This window comes from Suncus etruscus, chromosome 10 (assembly GCF_024139225.1).
Source record: "Suncus etruscus isolate mSunEtr1 chromosome 10, mSunEtr1.pri.cur, whole genome shotgun sequence".
In the NCBI taxonomy this organism is placed as follows: Eukaryota; Metazoa; Chordata; class Mammalia; order Eulipotyphla; family Soricidae; genus Suncus; species Suncus etruscus.
In genome coordinates, this window is record NC_064857.1 from 94,687,053 (window position 1) to 94,703,993 (window position 16,941).

Consider the following 16,941-nt stretch of genomic DNA (forward strand, 5'->3'; position numbering starts at 1 on the left):
ACAAGAGTAATTGTTCAAAACCTCTCTGCTTACATTCCCACTTGGCGGTGTAGCAAGAGCTAGAAGGATCCGAGTTCTCCCTGGCGAGCACAACCTCTGGGGATTAGCAGCGTCCAGGGGAGGGCACCAGCCAGGGCGCCCTTGCACCTTCCTTTCACCCTCCCTTTCCCACAGCTAGTATGAAATGCAGGGGGGGTGAAGCTATTAAGAACCTTGATTAAATCAGTAAATCTCAGAGGTGGCATTCGCCTCTAGAAGTGCCACCGACCTGGCATTGCAGCCAAAGAAAATACTGTTGTTCAATTCTTAGTGATAGCTAGGCCAGGAGGTGTCTGGAATCCAAAGAGTCTACCTGCTGACCAATGGCATTAGTCACCTGTTCCATCCGTTTTCTACTTGGGTATATTCCTCAACACATATCATCACAGCAGGTCCTTAATAGTGCTACTTACATCAATGTGGAATGTTTCATTCAACATCACTTTAAAAAATGTGTTAACAGGCTGGAGTAATAATGCAGTAGGTAGGATGTTTGCCTTGCATAGTCAACATGTGTTCAATCAATGGCATCCCATATGGTCCCCCAGGCCTGCCAGGAGTAATTCTTGAGCACAGCAGAGCCAGGAATAACCCCTGAGCACCACTCGTTGTGGCCCACTCGTGTGGCACCACTCGTTGTTGATGAATGAAATGATAATGATAATGATAATGATAATGAAAACATTCCAGCCTGAGGCTGAAGCGATAGCACAGCCTTGCATGCAGCTAACCCAGGACGGATCTGAATTCGATCCCTAGTGTCCCATATGGTCCCCCAGGCCAAGAGCGATTTCTGAGCGCATAGCCAGGAGTAACCCCTGAGCATCACCTGGTGTGGCCCATAAACAAAAAAAAAAAAAAAAGAAAGAACGAAAGAAGGAAGGAAGGAAGGAATGAAGGAAGGAAGGAAGGAAGGAAGGAAGGAAGGAAGGAAGGAAGGAAGGAAGGAAGGAAGGAAGGAAGGAAGGAAGGAAGGAGGGAAGGAGGGAAGGAGGGAAGGAGGGAAGGAGGAAGGGAGGGAGGGAGGGAGGAAGGGAGGGAGGGAGGAAGGGAGGAAGGGAGGAAGGGAGGAAGGAAGGGAGGGAGGAAGGAAGGAAGGAAGGAAGGGAGGGAGGGAGGAAGGGAGGAAGGGAGGAAGGAAGGGAGGGAGGAAGGAAGGAAGGAAGGAAGGAAGGAAGGAAGGAAGGAAGGAAGGAAGGAAGGAAGGAAGGAAGGAAGGAAGGAAGGAAGGAAGGAAGGAAGGAAGGAAGGAGGAAGGAAGAAAACATCCCAGTCCATGACACTGCAGATTTAGTCTACGCACACAAGATCTGAGCTTAGCCTGGCTCTGTTCTACTTTTGAACCTGCTTGATCTGTGCTACAGGAGCTTGATTAAGTCCCTTCAAGTCCCTAAGCCTCCGTTTCTTGTTTGTTCTGTTTTAGATACACACACAGGAATTTTATAGGGGCTATTCCTGGCTCTGTACTCACAAGTGATGCCTGTGATATCCTTGTTCAGTGCTTGGTATAAAACCAGGGCCAGCCAAGTGCCAGGCATGGCCTTACCCTCTCAACCCTCACTTCCACCTAAGCCTCAGTTTCATTTGTAAAATAAAAATAGTACTGGTACTTCTTCATAAGATTGATAATGGGTTCCATAAAATAGTATAGAACCTAGCATATACTAAATATTTAATTAATATATGGCTATTACTATTGTTGATTATATTCACTTTAGAATAACTTGAATTTGAGGCTGGAGAGATAGCTTGGAGGTAGAGCATTTGCCTTGCATGCAGAAGGATGGTGGTTTGAATCCTGACATCCATATGGTCTCCAAGCCTGCCAGGAGCGATTTCTGAGCATAGGAGTAACCCCTGAGCAGCCAGGTGTGACCCAAAACAAAACACTACCACAAAAAGAAACAAAAAGGTTATAGAATAACTTTGACATATATTAGAAATAGAAATATCAAACAAGTCAGAAGAAATTTATGTTGCAATGTCTAAGTTGACTGGTTTAATTTTCTGGTAAAACATTATAAACAAAAGAGCTCCAACATTTCAAAATTGCTGACTATTTTTCTAGGACATGAAGGTCGGATTGGTATGGCCTCAATCAAGATGAAGGAAGATCGTGAATTCGATGGAAAGAAAGTCTTCAAACATGTTGTCGACTACCTGCCCAGTTATGCAAGGCCCCGATTTCTGAGAATACAGGTGAAATTTCTTGCTATAAGGATCATCATCCCCTCTCTTATTCCTTAGTGAACCGCTCTCTTTACTACAATGCAACCACAGTGGTCAAAGTCTCACTACCCCTCCCAGAAAACCTAATAAGAAAGCAGTAATAACAGAAAATATGATAGCAGAAAGCAAGTCTTAATCCCTTCCTCCCTAAAATAACAAGACATGTTCATGCTGTGGCAGCACTAGCAAATAACTTTTAAAGTTTATGTTGGATGCGCTCTGCTGGACACTTTATTTTTTTTAATATCTTTATTTAAACATCATGTTTACAAACGTGATTGTAGTTGGGTTTCAGTCGTAAAAAAAAACACCCCCTTTCACCAGTGCCACCTTCCCATCACCAATGCCCCCATCTCCTTGATGGATACTTTCAAATGCAATGCCCCGCCCTCTTCTTTGTTGTTTGAGGAAGGAAGGTTGAAGTTTTAGGAATGGAAAAATCCACTGCTATCTTCCACCTTTTGTGATATGAAATATAATTGGGTGTAATTAGTCATTTGGAACTACCAAAGGCTTAACTATCACCACCAGAGGGATTTTTTTCCTGTCTCAAATATTAACCTCTTAGTTAACACTCTCAATTGAGCTGTATTATTCTATAAGTAAAGACTGGAGGGAGAAAAAATCTTTGTATATGAGATAATATTGTAACTATAAGATTATTTCTGTTGGTTTCCATAAAGCACCAATGTTTGCTTTACAATAACCATTAGGAGTCATGAAATTTATGGGGTTTTTGTTTTCTGTCTTTTTATTGATATCCTTGCTTAAGCACCCTGGTTACAAACATGTTTTAATTGGATTTCAGTCATAAAAAGAACACCCCCCTCATCAGTGAAATTTTCCACCACCAATGTTTCCCATCTCTCTCCTCCCCTACCCCTGCCTGTCTTCGAGACAGTAATAAGAGTCATGAAACTTATATACTTCCAGATGGCTTTTTTCACTTACTTTTTGGTATTTTTTTAACTGTATGTAAGCACCATGGTTTACAAAGTTTTTCCCAATACATTTGTTTGAAACATTCAAAATTCCAATACCAGGGCCGGAGAGATAGCATGGAGATAAAGCATTTGCCTTGCATGCAGAAGGTCAGTGGTTCAAATCCCGGCATCCCATACGGTCCCCTGAGCCTGCCAGGAGCGATTTCTGAGCATAGAGCCAGGAGTAACCCCTGAGCGCTGCTGGGTGTGACCCAAAACCAAAAAAAAAAAAAAATTCCAATACCAAGTTGACCAGCAGTGTGATCTTCACTTCCCCATTGTCTCCAGTGTCCCACCCACCCACAAGACTGCCCCCTTGAGAGGCACAAAATAATTTATTTTAGATTGCTGTTACAACACCATGGAGAGTGGAATCACCAAAAAAAAAAAATAATGTCAGTAAAAGAAAATGTTCCAAAATTGTTCTATCTTGGGGCTGGAGCAGTGGTGCAAGCTGTAAGGCATCTGCTTTGCCCACACTAGCCTAGAACAGACCTTGGTTCGATCCCCTGGCATCCCATATGGTCCCCCAAGCCAGGAGCGATTTCTGAGGGCATAGTCAGAACCCTGAACATCAATGGATGTGACCCAAAGACAAAAATAAAGTCTTGCCAGACAACAGCCTGCTGCCCATTGGTCACTGTTCCTCACTCACCAAGATTTAAGCAAATAAAAACCATCTCCCTAAAGGGCCTTCTTTTTTGTTTGTTTGTTTGTTTTGTTTTGTTTTGTTTTTGGTCCACACTGGCCACACTCAGGGATTACTCCTGGCTCTGCACTCAGAAATCACTCCTGGCAAGCTCGGAGGACCATATAGGATGCCGGGATCGAACCCAGGTTCATCCTGTGTCGGCCACGTGCAAGGCAAACACCCTGGCGTTGTGCCATCTTTCCTGCCCCCCCCCCCCCCCGGCAAAGGGTTCTGAAACCTAATAAAGGTTCTGAAACGGGGTGTTTCAGTACTTGTTTTGAAGTACTTGATTTTGTGGATGGTTAGAAGAAAGTGAGAAGGGAGGTTTAATCTTAATTTCATGACTGTATATTTTAGGGGTACAATGGATGGAAGAGATAGTACAGCAGATAAGTTGCCTGCCTGGCCTGCAGTTGACGGGTTCAATCCCTAGCACTACATATGGTTTGCAGAGCCAGTTGTAAACCCTGTGCACAGAGCCAGAATTAAGCCTTGTACACAGCCATGTGTAGGAGGGAAAAACAACAACAAAAACAAAAAAGCACGCTTCTTCAAAAATGCTAACAACAGGGGCCGGAGCGGTGGCACTAGGGGTAAGGCATATGCCTTGCAAGCGCTAGCCTAGGATGGACCATGGTTCAATCCCCTGGCATCACATATGGTCCCCCAAGCCAGGAGCAATTTCTCAGTGCATAGCCAGGAGTAACCCCTGAGTGTCACCGGGTGTGGCCCAAAAATAAGCAAACAAACAAAAAAAATGCTAACAGCAGCTCTCAGATGGATCAGAGTTGTTAATTGGTTGCTGGTGCCCTCTTTCCTCACCCATTCTCCTGACCTTACACCTAATCTGTTTGCAAAACATTGCAGCAATGTGTTGTTGGATGTTTTTTAGGATATCATTGAGATCACTGGAACTTTCAAACACCGCAAAGTGACGCTGGTGGAAGAGGGCTTTAACCCCACAGTCATCAAAGATGCCTTGTATTTTTTGGATGAGAAAGCAGAGATGTACATACCTATGACTGAGGACATTTATAATGCTATCAGTGAGAAATCTCTGAAACTCTAAATATTCCCAGAGCGGTCACTCATCATGTTTCCAGAAAGAAATGGGATGGACTTAGTACAGTCACTTGATGTAATCCAACTTTAATTTGATTGAAAATTGTGAGGTGCAATTTTGTATGTGTGCAGATCAATAAGTGGAAGCTTTTGAAAATTACATCTGAGCCTTTATAAGTGAAAAGATTTAGATAATTATTTTTCAATTTGCAACTATTTGTATTGACAAACTATGCTTGTTAGAAGGTGGTTTTTTAATATGTAATAAAAATAGGTGAATGTCAGATAATATTGTCTCTTTCCTGACTATTTTAAATGCAACCTAGAGTCTGGCACTTGCATTGGTCTCCCACTCATAATAATAATAATATTTATGATGTATTATTAATATAATAATATGGGTTATTATCTCCAGTCATATCAGTGGGTAGGGTGCTTGCCTTGCTTACAGCTGACTCAAGTTCAATCCCTAAAAATTATATGATTCCCCCAAGCCTGCTAAGAGTAATCCGTAAGCACAGAGCCAGGAATAAGCCCTGAGCACAGTCAAGTGTGGCCCTAAGACAAAACAAAAAAAATGGTATTTTTGATATGGGGATCAAATGGTGGAGAACCTGCTGAACATGTGTGGGGCCCTGAGTTCTATCCCCAAAACCACATGGGCTCCTGGATTTTGACAAAGTGTCACTATTGTCCCCAAGGAACCAAACCTTATGATGATCCCTATTTCAAAAAGTGGCATGAAGTGGGAGGGGTTGAATCACATTAATGAACAACCCCATGACAGTTCCACTCCAGTGTTAAGCCAACTGTCTCCACCTTCCTGGCAAGTCTAGAAACAACCACTGTCTTGGAGGAGTAAAAGACTCTGAACTTACTACATAGCCTCAACAAAAGACTTGCTCAGTTAGTAGGTTTCAGGTACTTCAGGGTTCACTTTGGTAGGCGTGGGTCACAAATAAAGGTGATGAATTTGTGGACAAATACTGGTCCACTCCCATCATCATTATTACCAGCATGTGGAGCTAAAGCTCCAGGGTATTTGTTTCTTCATAAAACAGAAACCAGGCATTTCTTCGAAATGGCTACAGAACGAGTCCCAGATCTCTAGTCAGCACCCCAACTAGTCCTGTACATGTCTCAGACATCAGCAGCTTTCACTCTACAGTTTGTTTCCAGGGTCCTGCAGTGTAGAGTGTCTATGAATATGACTGACCCTCTTTCAGGCAGCTTCTTTCTGAGTTTACACTAGTGTACACTGCTTCCATTCCTGGGCAAGAGTCCTTGATCTATGCAGGTTTCAGCCATTTTCAGAATACCAAGAACAGAGGACACATACAGTGACACATTCCTTCCTGGAACTTGTGCTTACTTGGGCCCCAAGTTTTCTATGTCTACATTCAAAAAGTGTGACCCAAATTCACCCCAGCCTCTCCTCAAGTAGAGTTTTCTTCCCTAGAGAGAATCCTTGGATACAGTCCTTCCCTAGAGGACTTCCAGAAGACCAGGATCTATCCAGGAGTCCCAATTCTTCACCAAGTTAAATCTCTAGAGCTTCAAGCTAACCTGAAAAGAGGTCACCCCAAGGAGAAAGGTCACCAACTCTACCCTGGACACAGTTCTAGAAATCTTTCTGAAACTTTCCACTCATTTACATAACTATTCTTGTACCCAGTGATACACAATTCCTTAGCACTTTCTGGTGCATAAAGGACTTGTGCTTGAGGATGACCTCAGGAGAGCTCCAGACTGTCACATCTTTGTGACTTTTCCAGTGTTTAGAACTTGGCCACAAATATCTCTGCCTTTGTTTTATTGATGTTCTAGGGAGAAACTAAAGCAAATGATGGAAGTTAGTTCCACCTTTGCTTTAGAAAGCATCCTGGTGTGCTAATGTGTGACTTGGCATCTTGTTGAAGAGAATCAGGCTGTCAGAGATTGCATTAAAGTAATGACAGCAGGACCAGAGCGGTGGCGCAAGCGGTAGGGCATTTGCCTTGCACATACTAACCTAGGACAGACCCTGGTTCGATCCCTCAGCATCCCATATGGTCCCCCAAAGCAGGAGCGATTTCTTTTTTTTTTTTTTTTTTTTTTTTTTTTTGGTTTTTGGGCCACTCCCGGTGACGCTCAGGGGTTACTCCTGGCTATGCGCTCAGAAGTTGCTCCTGGCTTCTTGGGGGACCATATGGGACGCCGGGGGATCGAACCGCGGTCCGTCCTAGGCTAGCGCAGGTAAGCAGGCACCTTACCTTTAGCGCCACCGCCCGGCCCCAGGAGCGATTTCTGAGCGCATAGCCAGGAGTAACCCCTGAGCATCACTGGGTGTGGCCCAAAAGCAAAAAAAAATTTTTAATTAAAAATAAAAAAAGCAATGACAGCATTCTTCGTCACCAGGGACACCTTTGGGGGATGAGAGGTCAGCAAATCCACAGGGAGCCAGCAATCAACCTGCTGGAAATCAAAGTCTGTTGGGAACTGACCACCTCTGACTCACTTTTCCAGTATTCCTTTTAGAAACTCAGAAACTTTTTTCTGGAATGGCTTCCTCAGCCTCCTGCATCTCCAGACTTCTGTCAGGCAGACCAAGCACCAGAGCATCATTGTGAAGGCGGAGAAGCACCTGCACCACGTAATCCTTATCACCTGGGTTGGCTTGCAAGCAAAAATAAACAAACCATGATATGTGACAAGTAACCAACTTTAAAGACTGCTTGCTTTCAAAAAGGATTGAAGTATGGATAGAGATAAAATAGGATACCACCACGGGGCCGGCGAGATAGCACAGTGGTAGGGCATTTGCCTTGCATGCAGCTGAGCTGGGAGGGACCCGGTTCAATTCCCAGCATTCCATATGGTCCTCCAGCCTACCAGGGGTGATTTCTGAGTGCAGAGTCAGGAGTAACCCCTAGGCACCACTGGGTGTAGCTCAAAAACCAACCAATAAATGAACAAGTTAAAAAAAAATAGGGTATCATATATGTTCCCCTGAGCTTCATGAAGAGTAACCCCTTAGCACAGACAGGTTTTATATATATATATATATATATATATATATATGAATAATTATACATGTATGTCTTATATGTAATATATACATTATTATTTTGTTTGTTTTGCTTCCTGGCTCTGTGTTCAGAGATTACTCCTTGTGATACTTGCCCCCAAGTATCATATGTGGTGCTGAGGTAAGCAAACAAATAATTTTTTGTTGTTGCTTTCGGGTCACACCTGGATGATATTCAGGGGTTGTTTCCGGCTCTGCACTTAATAATCACTCCTGGTAGGCTTTACTATGCCAGCACCAGTATTTCAAGATTTCTCCATGGCCCATGGCCTCTTCCTCCTCGCCTCAGCTCCCAGTTTTATGGACCCCAGTCTTCAAATTTCTTTCCATTTAGGAGGTGTTTAATCCTTTTCTTTGTAGACCACAAATAAATAAGGTCACAAAGATAGCACACCTGTTGGGGGAGGGCAGTGAGGAGAGAATTAGGGGGCCACTCCCAGCAGTGCTCAGATTCTATTCCTGGCTCTGTGATCAGGAGGGACCCCTGGTGGTGGGTACTCAGAATATCAGATGTGGTGCTGGGTTCTCAATCAATTCAGGGTTGCTCCTGCGGCAACAGCATACATGGCAAGGGCCTTCCCTCCAGTATATCTCCTTGGCCCCACTAACATGCCATTTTTAAAGCTTCTCTCTAGGAAATCAGGTCAGACCTTTCTGGAAGGGTTTCATGAGAATGGAGTCAGAATCTTCAGGAGTTTTAACGAGTTGGCAGTAATTATTTTGTTGTTGTAGTTTTTAGAACTTTGACTGTAGGATCCAGAAAGGGGGGGGGGGGTGATATAGAGGTTTCAAACCTAGAGAAGAAACATTTAAATGAATAGAATGGGTTCGCTGGACTATGAAGGTCTGAATTAGTATAGTCAAACACACTGAAACACTGTGGGACTAGCAGGGATTTTGTTGATAGAGAGACCTGTTGGCCCCCTTGCAAACTATGTGGCCTAGGACCTCAATTTCCCCTTTGTAAATTATAAGCCACAGTGCCCAATTCATTGCAAGGGCTTCTCAGAGCCACATTTTTCACAGGTGAATTAATATCTGTCATCCTGAAAAGCAGAAGCCATAAGCATGTGCAGCTAGATTTCAAAACACAGTCCTGGTTACTTAAGGGACATTTTCATGGTCAATTAAATCACACCGGAGATTTTTTTTTTCAGGGACAAGTATATTTTATTTCTACATGACTTTTATGTCACAAGTCAAGCCACAAAAGCTGCCTATCAGGCCACTCACTACTCCATCTCACTGACCTACTTTCTGGAACCTTCTGGATCAGGCTGGATTACACTATTCATTGCTATTCTCATGAACCCCCGTGAAAACCTGATAGTGATTATGAACTCCCTCCTAAGAAAAAAGCAAACAGAAGCACACAAACTCAGCAAAAGGCTATGCCAGGCTCACAAGCAGATCCTAGGACTCTGCTACACCGTGGCCTGCAGAGGGCAGCAGGGCAACTGGAGCCCACACTGGGAGTTGCATTCAGGAAAACTGGGGACACTGTAGAACTTGATTAGTTTTTTGAAGGCACTTTCCTTCAGCAGCATCATCTCCTCAGGAAACCCAGAGAAGAGTCCGGAGGAGCCCTCTGTGAACAGTGGCCTTTGGGCACTCACGGGCACACTGTTGCAGCTGAGGGAGCGGACTGTCTTCCTCTTGTTCTGCACAGACACATAACCAAACAGAAAGGAGGAGAATTTGTGCTTGGTGTCATCCGGTGCCTCTTCATAAAAGCAGTCATCCAGTGACTTCAGCTGGGTTTCAAGATGGCTGCTGCTTTCCCTTCTCACAGGCCCCATTCCCACAGGCTGCTGACTAATCTTCCCTGCCTGGGCCGGGTCACCTCCTGCCCCACTGACAGACTGAAGGGAGGATCCGTTGGTCAGAACTTTGGGGTGCCAGGTTGGGGGAATGAGGTTTCCAACCTGTGGGCTTGGCTGGGAGGTACAGTGCTGACTCAGGACGAGCGAGGCAGCGTTTCGAATGATATTCCAGTCTCTCAAGATGTCATCCTTGGTAGTAAACTGTGATGTCACAGTGAAACGGATAATGAGCTTGTTCTGAATGGTGGCTCGGATGAGGAAGAGACGGCCAGTATTAACTATCTCCTTTAACAAACAATCTGTAAGACAATTTGGACCCTGTTGGAAAAATAAAGAAAAAGGAAGTCATACCACATGCCTCCATCAGCATCCCCCCCCACTCAAACCCAACATTTGTGTTTCCAAGAGGCTAAGTGGGACCCGAAATAACATCACTCACAGACCACAGGAGGTGACATTACCTTTAGACGAAAAACTACCAGGCCAAGGTGCCTTTGGGCAGGAATTTCAAAGAAAGGTTCTTTTCTGACTAAAGATTCAAAGTATTGAGCCATTTCAGTGCCCTGGAAGTATAAATATTAAGAAAACAACAATTAAGAGCAAGTGTGGCCCAACTCTGTGAACATTTTCATATTGCTGGATAAGTGACCAGGGAGAGCCACAGGGACTTTGCATGGCCACTGCATGATTTTCTTCTCCAATTAGGTTTTAGTCATATTCCATGATGAGAAACCACCTTGATTCTTGTCACATTGGACTCACCTGAGTACCATGTCTTCTTTCAACTCACCCCAGAACCAGAAGCCATATGCTTTGTACCTAAAACAAGTTGGTCTCCCTTCCTCACTTCACAGTCCTTTTGTTGTTGTTATCATTCACACCCAGTAATGTTGAGAGAATACTCTGAGCTTTGTCCTTGGTGTGTCCTCCTAGGGACATGTGCTTGGGGATCATGTGGTATGATATGAGCAAAATCAGACCTCCTGAGTCCAAAGTATACACCCAGCTTGTGAAGCTCTCACTGCCTGACTTACAGCTTCTTGACTGACCACAGGGGCAAGCCAGAGACCAAACCCATGCTTACTCTGTATGCTTCCAACCAGATATCTCATTAGGTCACCACTGTCCAGAGGAAGAGAAGTTTATTTTCAACTTCATTAAATCTACCAGGTGATCTATCACTAGCTCACCTATGCCTAGGCTAATAATCTCCATCTTCTGCTTGCCTTGAGAACTTCTGCAATCCTTACACCTCCAATGTCATTTTATTCCCTTCTTTTCTTTTTTTTGGTTTTTGGGCCACACCCGGCGGTGCTCAGGGGTTACTCCTGGCTGTCTGCTCAGAAATAGCTCCTGGCAGGCACAGGGGGACCATATGGGACACCGGGATTCGAACCAACCACCTTTGGTCCTGGATCGGCTGCTTGCAAGGCAAACGCCGCTGTGCTATCTCTCTGGGCCCTATTCCCTTCTTTTCTGACCTTCCATAGAACACATACTTTTAACTCTTCATCCATATGAATATTTGAGAAATATAGAGAAAGACTTTGTACTTGTTTAATGGCTACAAATAGGAAAGGCAGCATTTTATCAGCTTGAGGGAGGGGGCAAAAAGCAATGTTGCAATCAGTGGCTTGCCCCAACTTCTAGTCAAGTTGGGCAAGCTGCAGTCCACAGACCAAATATAGTCCCTCCCCAACCTATTTTTGTATACACAGCAGTTATGCCTGTTTGCTTAAGCATTGTCCATGTTGATGTTGACCTTGTATCAGTGACAGAATTGAGGAACTTCAGTGGAGACTCTCTACCCTCTAAAGAAAAACCTATTTGCATCTTTTACCAAAAAAGAAAAGTGTGCCAATTCCTATATTAGGATACAGAAGATGATGGTGATGGTAGAGATCACAACAACAGAAGTAATGACTACAGAATGACAATTATTTTCAAAAGGAAAAGAGGAGAAATAAAAAGAGGAAAAATTGCTGTGTGTTTAGTCTGGTAGGAGGTTCTGAACTTTAAATAGATCATTACATTTAATCATCATCCTGCATCTTTCAGAGATGCATTCTCATTTGTCCATTCTGTATATTAAGCAGGCAAGAAAGAAAAGGTGAGTACGATATCTAAGGTCACCTAGTAGTGAAGAATAAAGCTAAACATCTAACCCAGATTCCCATTCTCTATTGTATGACTCTTGAACAAAAACATACAAAATTTGTCTTTATATAACCTTCCAGACCCATGTCATAGAAGAAAGCCTAAAAACGGAGGCAGGGAGAACATCTCCCTCAAGTTGAGGTATACATGAAGGCTTGGGTTCAAGACCCAGATCTATGGGGGCCCTAAACACTTGCTAGTCCAAGTACCACGAGAGTAGGCTCTAGAGGAGAAGAAAAGAGGTCCTCCACTCCCGAGCAATTAGTTTCATCTCTGACCCTCATCAATAAAATGTACAAAATAAGACCAACCAAAATAACTGCACAAACATTGTAAGATCTGAAACAGACACCACCAATTTTTCTAAATTGTTGGCGCAAATGCTAGTGAAAGTCATACTTTTCCATCCAATTGAAGCCCTCTAACTCACACCCAATGACTTTGTTTTAGTGGGTCATGGATTTGAACTCAATTTTGTAAGTGTACTTGAGTAGGTGCTCATAAAAATGCCAAGGAAACAGCCAAGAAAGTGGTTGGAAGAAGCAGGATTGAATCTTTAACATTTGAAAAAGAGATGCAATTTGTTTGTCATTTTTGTTTTGATTTTGGCCATGTCTAGCTGTGCTCAGGATTTACTACTCCTTGCTCTATACTTAGGGGTCATTCTTAGCAGTGTTTAGTGACAATATGCAGAGTCAGACAAATCAAATCAAGGCCAAATCGGCTACATGCAAGGTAACCCTAGCCCCTTACACTATATCTCTGCCCTCTGAAGATGAAGTTTGTTCTCTCCTCTCTCTCTCTCTCTCTCTCTCTCTCTCTCTCTCTCTCTCTCTCTCTCTCTCTCTCTCTTGCCTTTGTATTCAAAAAGAGAAAGAGAGACAGACAGACAGACAGATCATACTGGGGATCTGACCCAGGGCCTAAAGCATACACAGCAAGTAGATGCCCTACAACTGAACCACAACTCCAACCTTTGAGGAGGGAGTTCAAATGGTTTATTCCAAAGCCTTAACTAAAAAAGAAGCTGAGAAGCAAATCCTTGAAAGTCAGATGCAGAAAGAGGAGCCTACAGAGGCAAGTGGGGAGCAGATGGGGATGCAGGGATTTGACTTGCAAAAGGCAGAATCAGGGAAGCTGGCCAACATCTGCTGAATATTCACTTCTGTGATATATCAAAAGTTTTGTTCTGGGACCGGAGAGATAGCATGGAGGTAGAGCATTTGCCTTGCATGCAGAAGGACGGTGGTTAGAATCCCAGCATCCCATATGGTCCCCGAGCCTGCCAGGAGCGATTTCTGAGCGTAGAGCCAGGAGTGACTTCTAAGCGCTGCCAGGTGTGACCCAAAAACAAAAACAAAAACAAAAAAAGAGTTTTGTTCTGATAATCCTTTACTTCCAGCACCTCATTCCCAGCCTACACACTCCAGTCTGCACATGGGAAGAATCACAGTGCCTGATGGCTGTTAATAGTGTTGAAGATACATATACGAATTTACAAGGGCAAGCCAGTTCCAGCTCCAGTGTCAACCAGGTCACTTTGTGTTGTACTTATTTAAAGAAACTCCCAAGAGGAGAGGTGAGTACGAAAGGACACACAGGAATAAAGGACAGTGGCTTTAGTTTTTTGGTTTCTTTTTGTTTTTGTTTTTGTTTTTTTTTGTGTGTGTCTGTGCTGTTTTGTTAATTGGGATTCTTGATTATGTTTTGCAGTGCCGGGAATCAAATCGAGGACTTCACGTATGCAAAGCGAGTGTTTTGCTACTAAACTTTGTCCCTGATCCCTTCTGCGCTACTTTGATCACTGGCTTTGTCTTTCAAAAAGGCTCTATGGAAAAACAGCTGGACCCAGTGCTGAGATAATCTCTCCTCTATGAAGAATGAGATATACAACAACAATGGCTCCTGCACAAGGATGACACACAGATTCGTGAAACGCTTCATATATTTTTGTGCTCGCTTCAGCAGCACATAAGCTAATATTGGAATGATACAGAGAAGATTAGTATGGTCCCTACACAGTAAGAGATCACAGGGATTAAGAAACTTGGCTTGCAGGGCCGGAAAGATAGCAGGGAGGTAAGGCGTTTGCCTTTCATGCAGAACATCATTGGTTCGAATCCCGGCATCCCATATGGTCCCCCGAGCTTGCCAGGAGCAATTTCTGAGTGTGGAGCCAGTAGTAACCCTTGAGTGCGGCTGGGTGTGACCCCTCCCCCCCCAAAAAAAGAAACTTGGCTTGCAGGTTTCTCACCAGATTCAAATACCCAACATCACCTGCACATCACTGTTATATAAATATGTTTTATGTTTTTATGTATATAAAACATGTGTATACACACACACACACACACAAAACAGAAAACTTCCCAGCCATACATTTTCCTCTGATTCTTTTTCTTGGCACAATAATTTGTTGATGGTGTTGTACAGATTTGAAATAATTTGTGCCAAAAAGGTCAAAAACTCGGGGCCGGAACAATAGCACAGCGGGTAGGGCATTTGCTCTGAACATGGTCAACCTGGGTTTGATTCCTGGTATCCCATATAGTTCTCCAAGCCTGCCAGAAGTAATTTCTGAGTGTAGAGCCAGGAGTAACCCCTGAGCAAGCATGACCCAAATATCCAAATATGAAAGGAAAAGAAAGGAAAGGAAAGAAAAGGAAAGGAAAGGAAAGGAAAGGAAAGGAAAGGAAAGGAAAGGAAAGGAAAGGAAAGGAAAGGAAAGGAAAGGAAAGGAAAGGAAAGGAAAGGAAAGGAAAGGAAAGGAAAGGAAAGGAAAGGAAAGGAAAGGAAAGGAAAGGAAAGGAAAGGAAAGGAAAGGAAAGGAAAGGAAAGGAAAGGAAAAAGGAAAGGAAAGGAAAGGAAAGGAAAGGAAAGGAAAGGAAAGGAAAGGAAAGGAAAGGAAAGGAAAGGAAAGGAAAGGAAAGGAAAGGAAAGGAAAGAAAAGGAAAGGAAAGGAAAGGAAAGGAAAGGAAAGGAAAGGAAAGGAAAGGAAAGGAAAGGAAAGGAAAGGAAAAGGAAAAGGAAAAGGGAAAGGGAAAAGGGAAAAGGAAAAGGGAAGGGGAAGGGAAGGAGAAGGGAAGGGAAGGGGAAGGGAAGGAGAAGGGGAAAGAGAAGGGGAAGGGGAAGGGAAGGGAAGGGAAAGGAGGGTGAAGAAAGAAAGAAAGAAAGAAAGAAAGAAAGAAAGAAAGAAAGAAAGAAAGAAAGAAAGAAAGAAAGAAAGAAAGAAAGAAAGAAAGAAAGAAAGAAAGAAAGAAAGAAAGAAAGGAAGGAAGGAAGGAAGGAAGGAAGGAAGGAAGGAAGGAAGGAATAAAGAAAGAAAGAGAGAAAGAGAGAAAGAAAGAAAGAAAGAAAGAAAGAAAGAAAGAAAGAAAGAAAGAAAGAAAGAAAGAAAGAAAGAAAGAAAGAAAGAAAGAAAGAAAGAAAGAAAGAAAGAAAGAAAGAAAGAAAGAAAGAAAGAAGAGAAAGAAGGAAGGAAGGAAGGAAGAAGGAAGGAAGGAAGGAAGGAAGGAAGGAAGGAAAGAAGGAAAGAAGGAAGAAAGAAAGAAAGAAAGAAAGAAGAAAGAAAGAAAGAAAGAAGAAAGAAAGAAAGAAAGAAAGAAAGAAAGAAAGAAAGAAAGAAAGAAGAAAGAAAGAAAGAAAGAAAGAAAGAAAGAAAGAAAGAAAGAAAGAAAGAAAGAAAGAAAGAAAAAAGAAAGAAAGAAGAGAAGAAAGAAAGAAAGAAAGAGGAAAGAAAGAAAGAAAGAAAGAATGAAAGAAAGAGAAAGAAAGAAAGAAAGAAAGAAGAAAGAAAGAAGAAAGAAAGAAAGAAAGAAAGAAAGAAAGAAAGAAAGAAAGAAAGGAAGAAAGAAAGGAAGGAAGGAAGGAAGGAAGGAAGGAAGGAAGGAAGGAAGAAAGGAAGAAAGAAAGAAAGAAAGAAAGAAAGAAAGAAAGAAAGAAAGAAAGAAAGAAAGAAAGAAAGAAAGAAAGAAAGAAAGAAAGAAAGAAAGAAAGAAAGAAAGAAAGAAAGAAAGAAAGAAAGAAAGAAAGAAAGAAAGAAAGAAAGAAAGAAAGAAAGAAAGAAAGAAAGAAAGAAAAATACCTACAGGCACATTGCAGGGACATTGGTTCCACACATGGTGGGTCTGCCTGTCTGAGCCTGAGAGCCATATTTCAACCTTAAGTTTGATAGTTACTAAGATTCTCAGAAAGGCCTGACAATCAGGGTGATTCTAACAAAGAAAACAAAGCACAGGAGATGACTTGAAGGACCAGAGCACAGACTTAGCATGCAGCAGTCCTGGATTCAGTCCCCAGTCCCTCACGCACCACCAGAAGTGGGCACAAAAATCAAACACACGGCTGGAGAGATAGCACAGTGGTAAGGTATTTGCCTTGCACGAGGCCGACCCAGGACAGACCTGGGTTCAATTCCGGCATCCCATATGGTTCCCCGAGCCTGCCAGGAGTGATTTCTGAGTGCAGAGCTGTGAGTAACCCCTAAGAGCCACTAGTGTGGCTCAAAAATAAATAAATAAATAAATAAACAAACAAATAAATAAACACACAACAAAATTTAAAAGGTACAATCAAGTGCCATAGGGACAGTAATGGCAGAATATAGATAGTTTGGTCAGTGCATTCATTCACTAATATCATAAACTTTAAACATATTGAACAATACAACATAAACTATACCTATACTAATAGAAAGAAATGATACAGTCCACTAAACAGAAGAAAACACTGGTGAAGGTATTGGTGTTAGGACATTGTAAGCCTGAAACAAAATTACAAGCAACTTTATCATTCACGCTGATCCAATTAAAATGTTCAAATTAAAAAAATAAAATAATGGGACTGGAGCGATAGCACAGCAGTTGGGCATTTGCCTTGTATGTGGCTGAC

General features: G+C 42.8%; 2 protein-coding genes and 1 non-coding gene across 4 annotated transcripts in view; 2 read left to right on the forward strand and 1 right to left on the reverse strand.

Moving 5' to 3' along the window:
• The window catches only part of SLC27A2 (solute carrier family 27 member 2), a 55,875-nt gene extending 50,601 nt beyond the window's left edge, over positions 1 to 5,274 (forward strand). Inside the window, exons 9-10 of the mRNA XM_049781500.1 lie at positions 2,108 to 2,238; positions 4,835 to 5,274. Coding sequence (XP_049637457.1) covers positions 2,108 to 2,238; positions 4,835 to 5,011 — 308 coding nt within the window. The 3' untranslated portion in view covers positions 5,012 to 5,274. The remainder of the gene's footprint in view (positions 1 to 2,107; positions 2,239 to 4,834) is intronic.
• A 4,221-nt stretch (positions 5,275 to 9,495) lies between these two features.
• The window catches only part of HDC (histidine decarboxylase), a 31,878-nt gene continuing 24,432 nt past the window's right edge, over positions 9,496 to 16,941 (reverse strand). For both annotated transcript variants that reach the window (XM_049781443.1, XM_049781442.1), the window contains 2 exons: positions 10,356 to 10,457; positions 9,496 to 10,212 (listed from right to left, as the gene is read on the reverse strand). In XM_049781443.1, coding sequence (XP_049637400.1) covers positions 9,496 to 10,212; positions 10,356 to 10,457 — 819 coding nt within the window. The remainder of the gene's footprint in view (positions 10,213 to 10,355; positions 10,458 to 16,941) is intronic.
• On the forward strand, positions 14,004 to 14,105 carry LOC126021787 (U6 spliceosomal RNA). Its single transcript, XR_007500251.1, has one exon. It is a non-coding gene; the product is annotated as a U6 spliceosomal RNA (small nuclear RNA).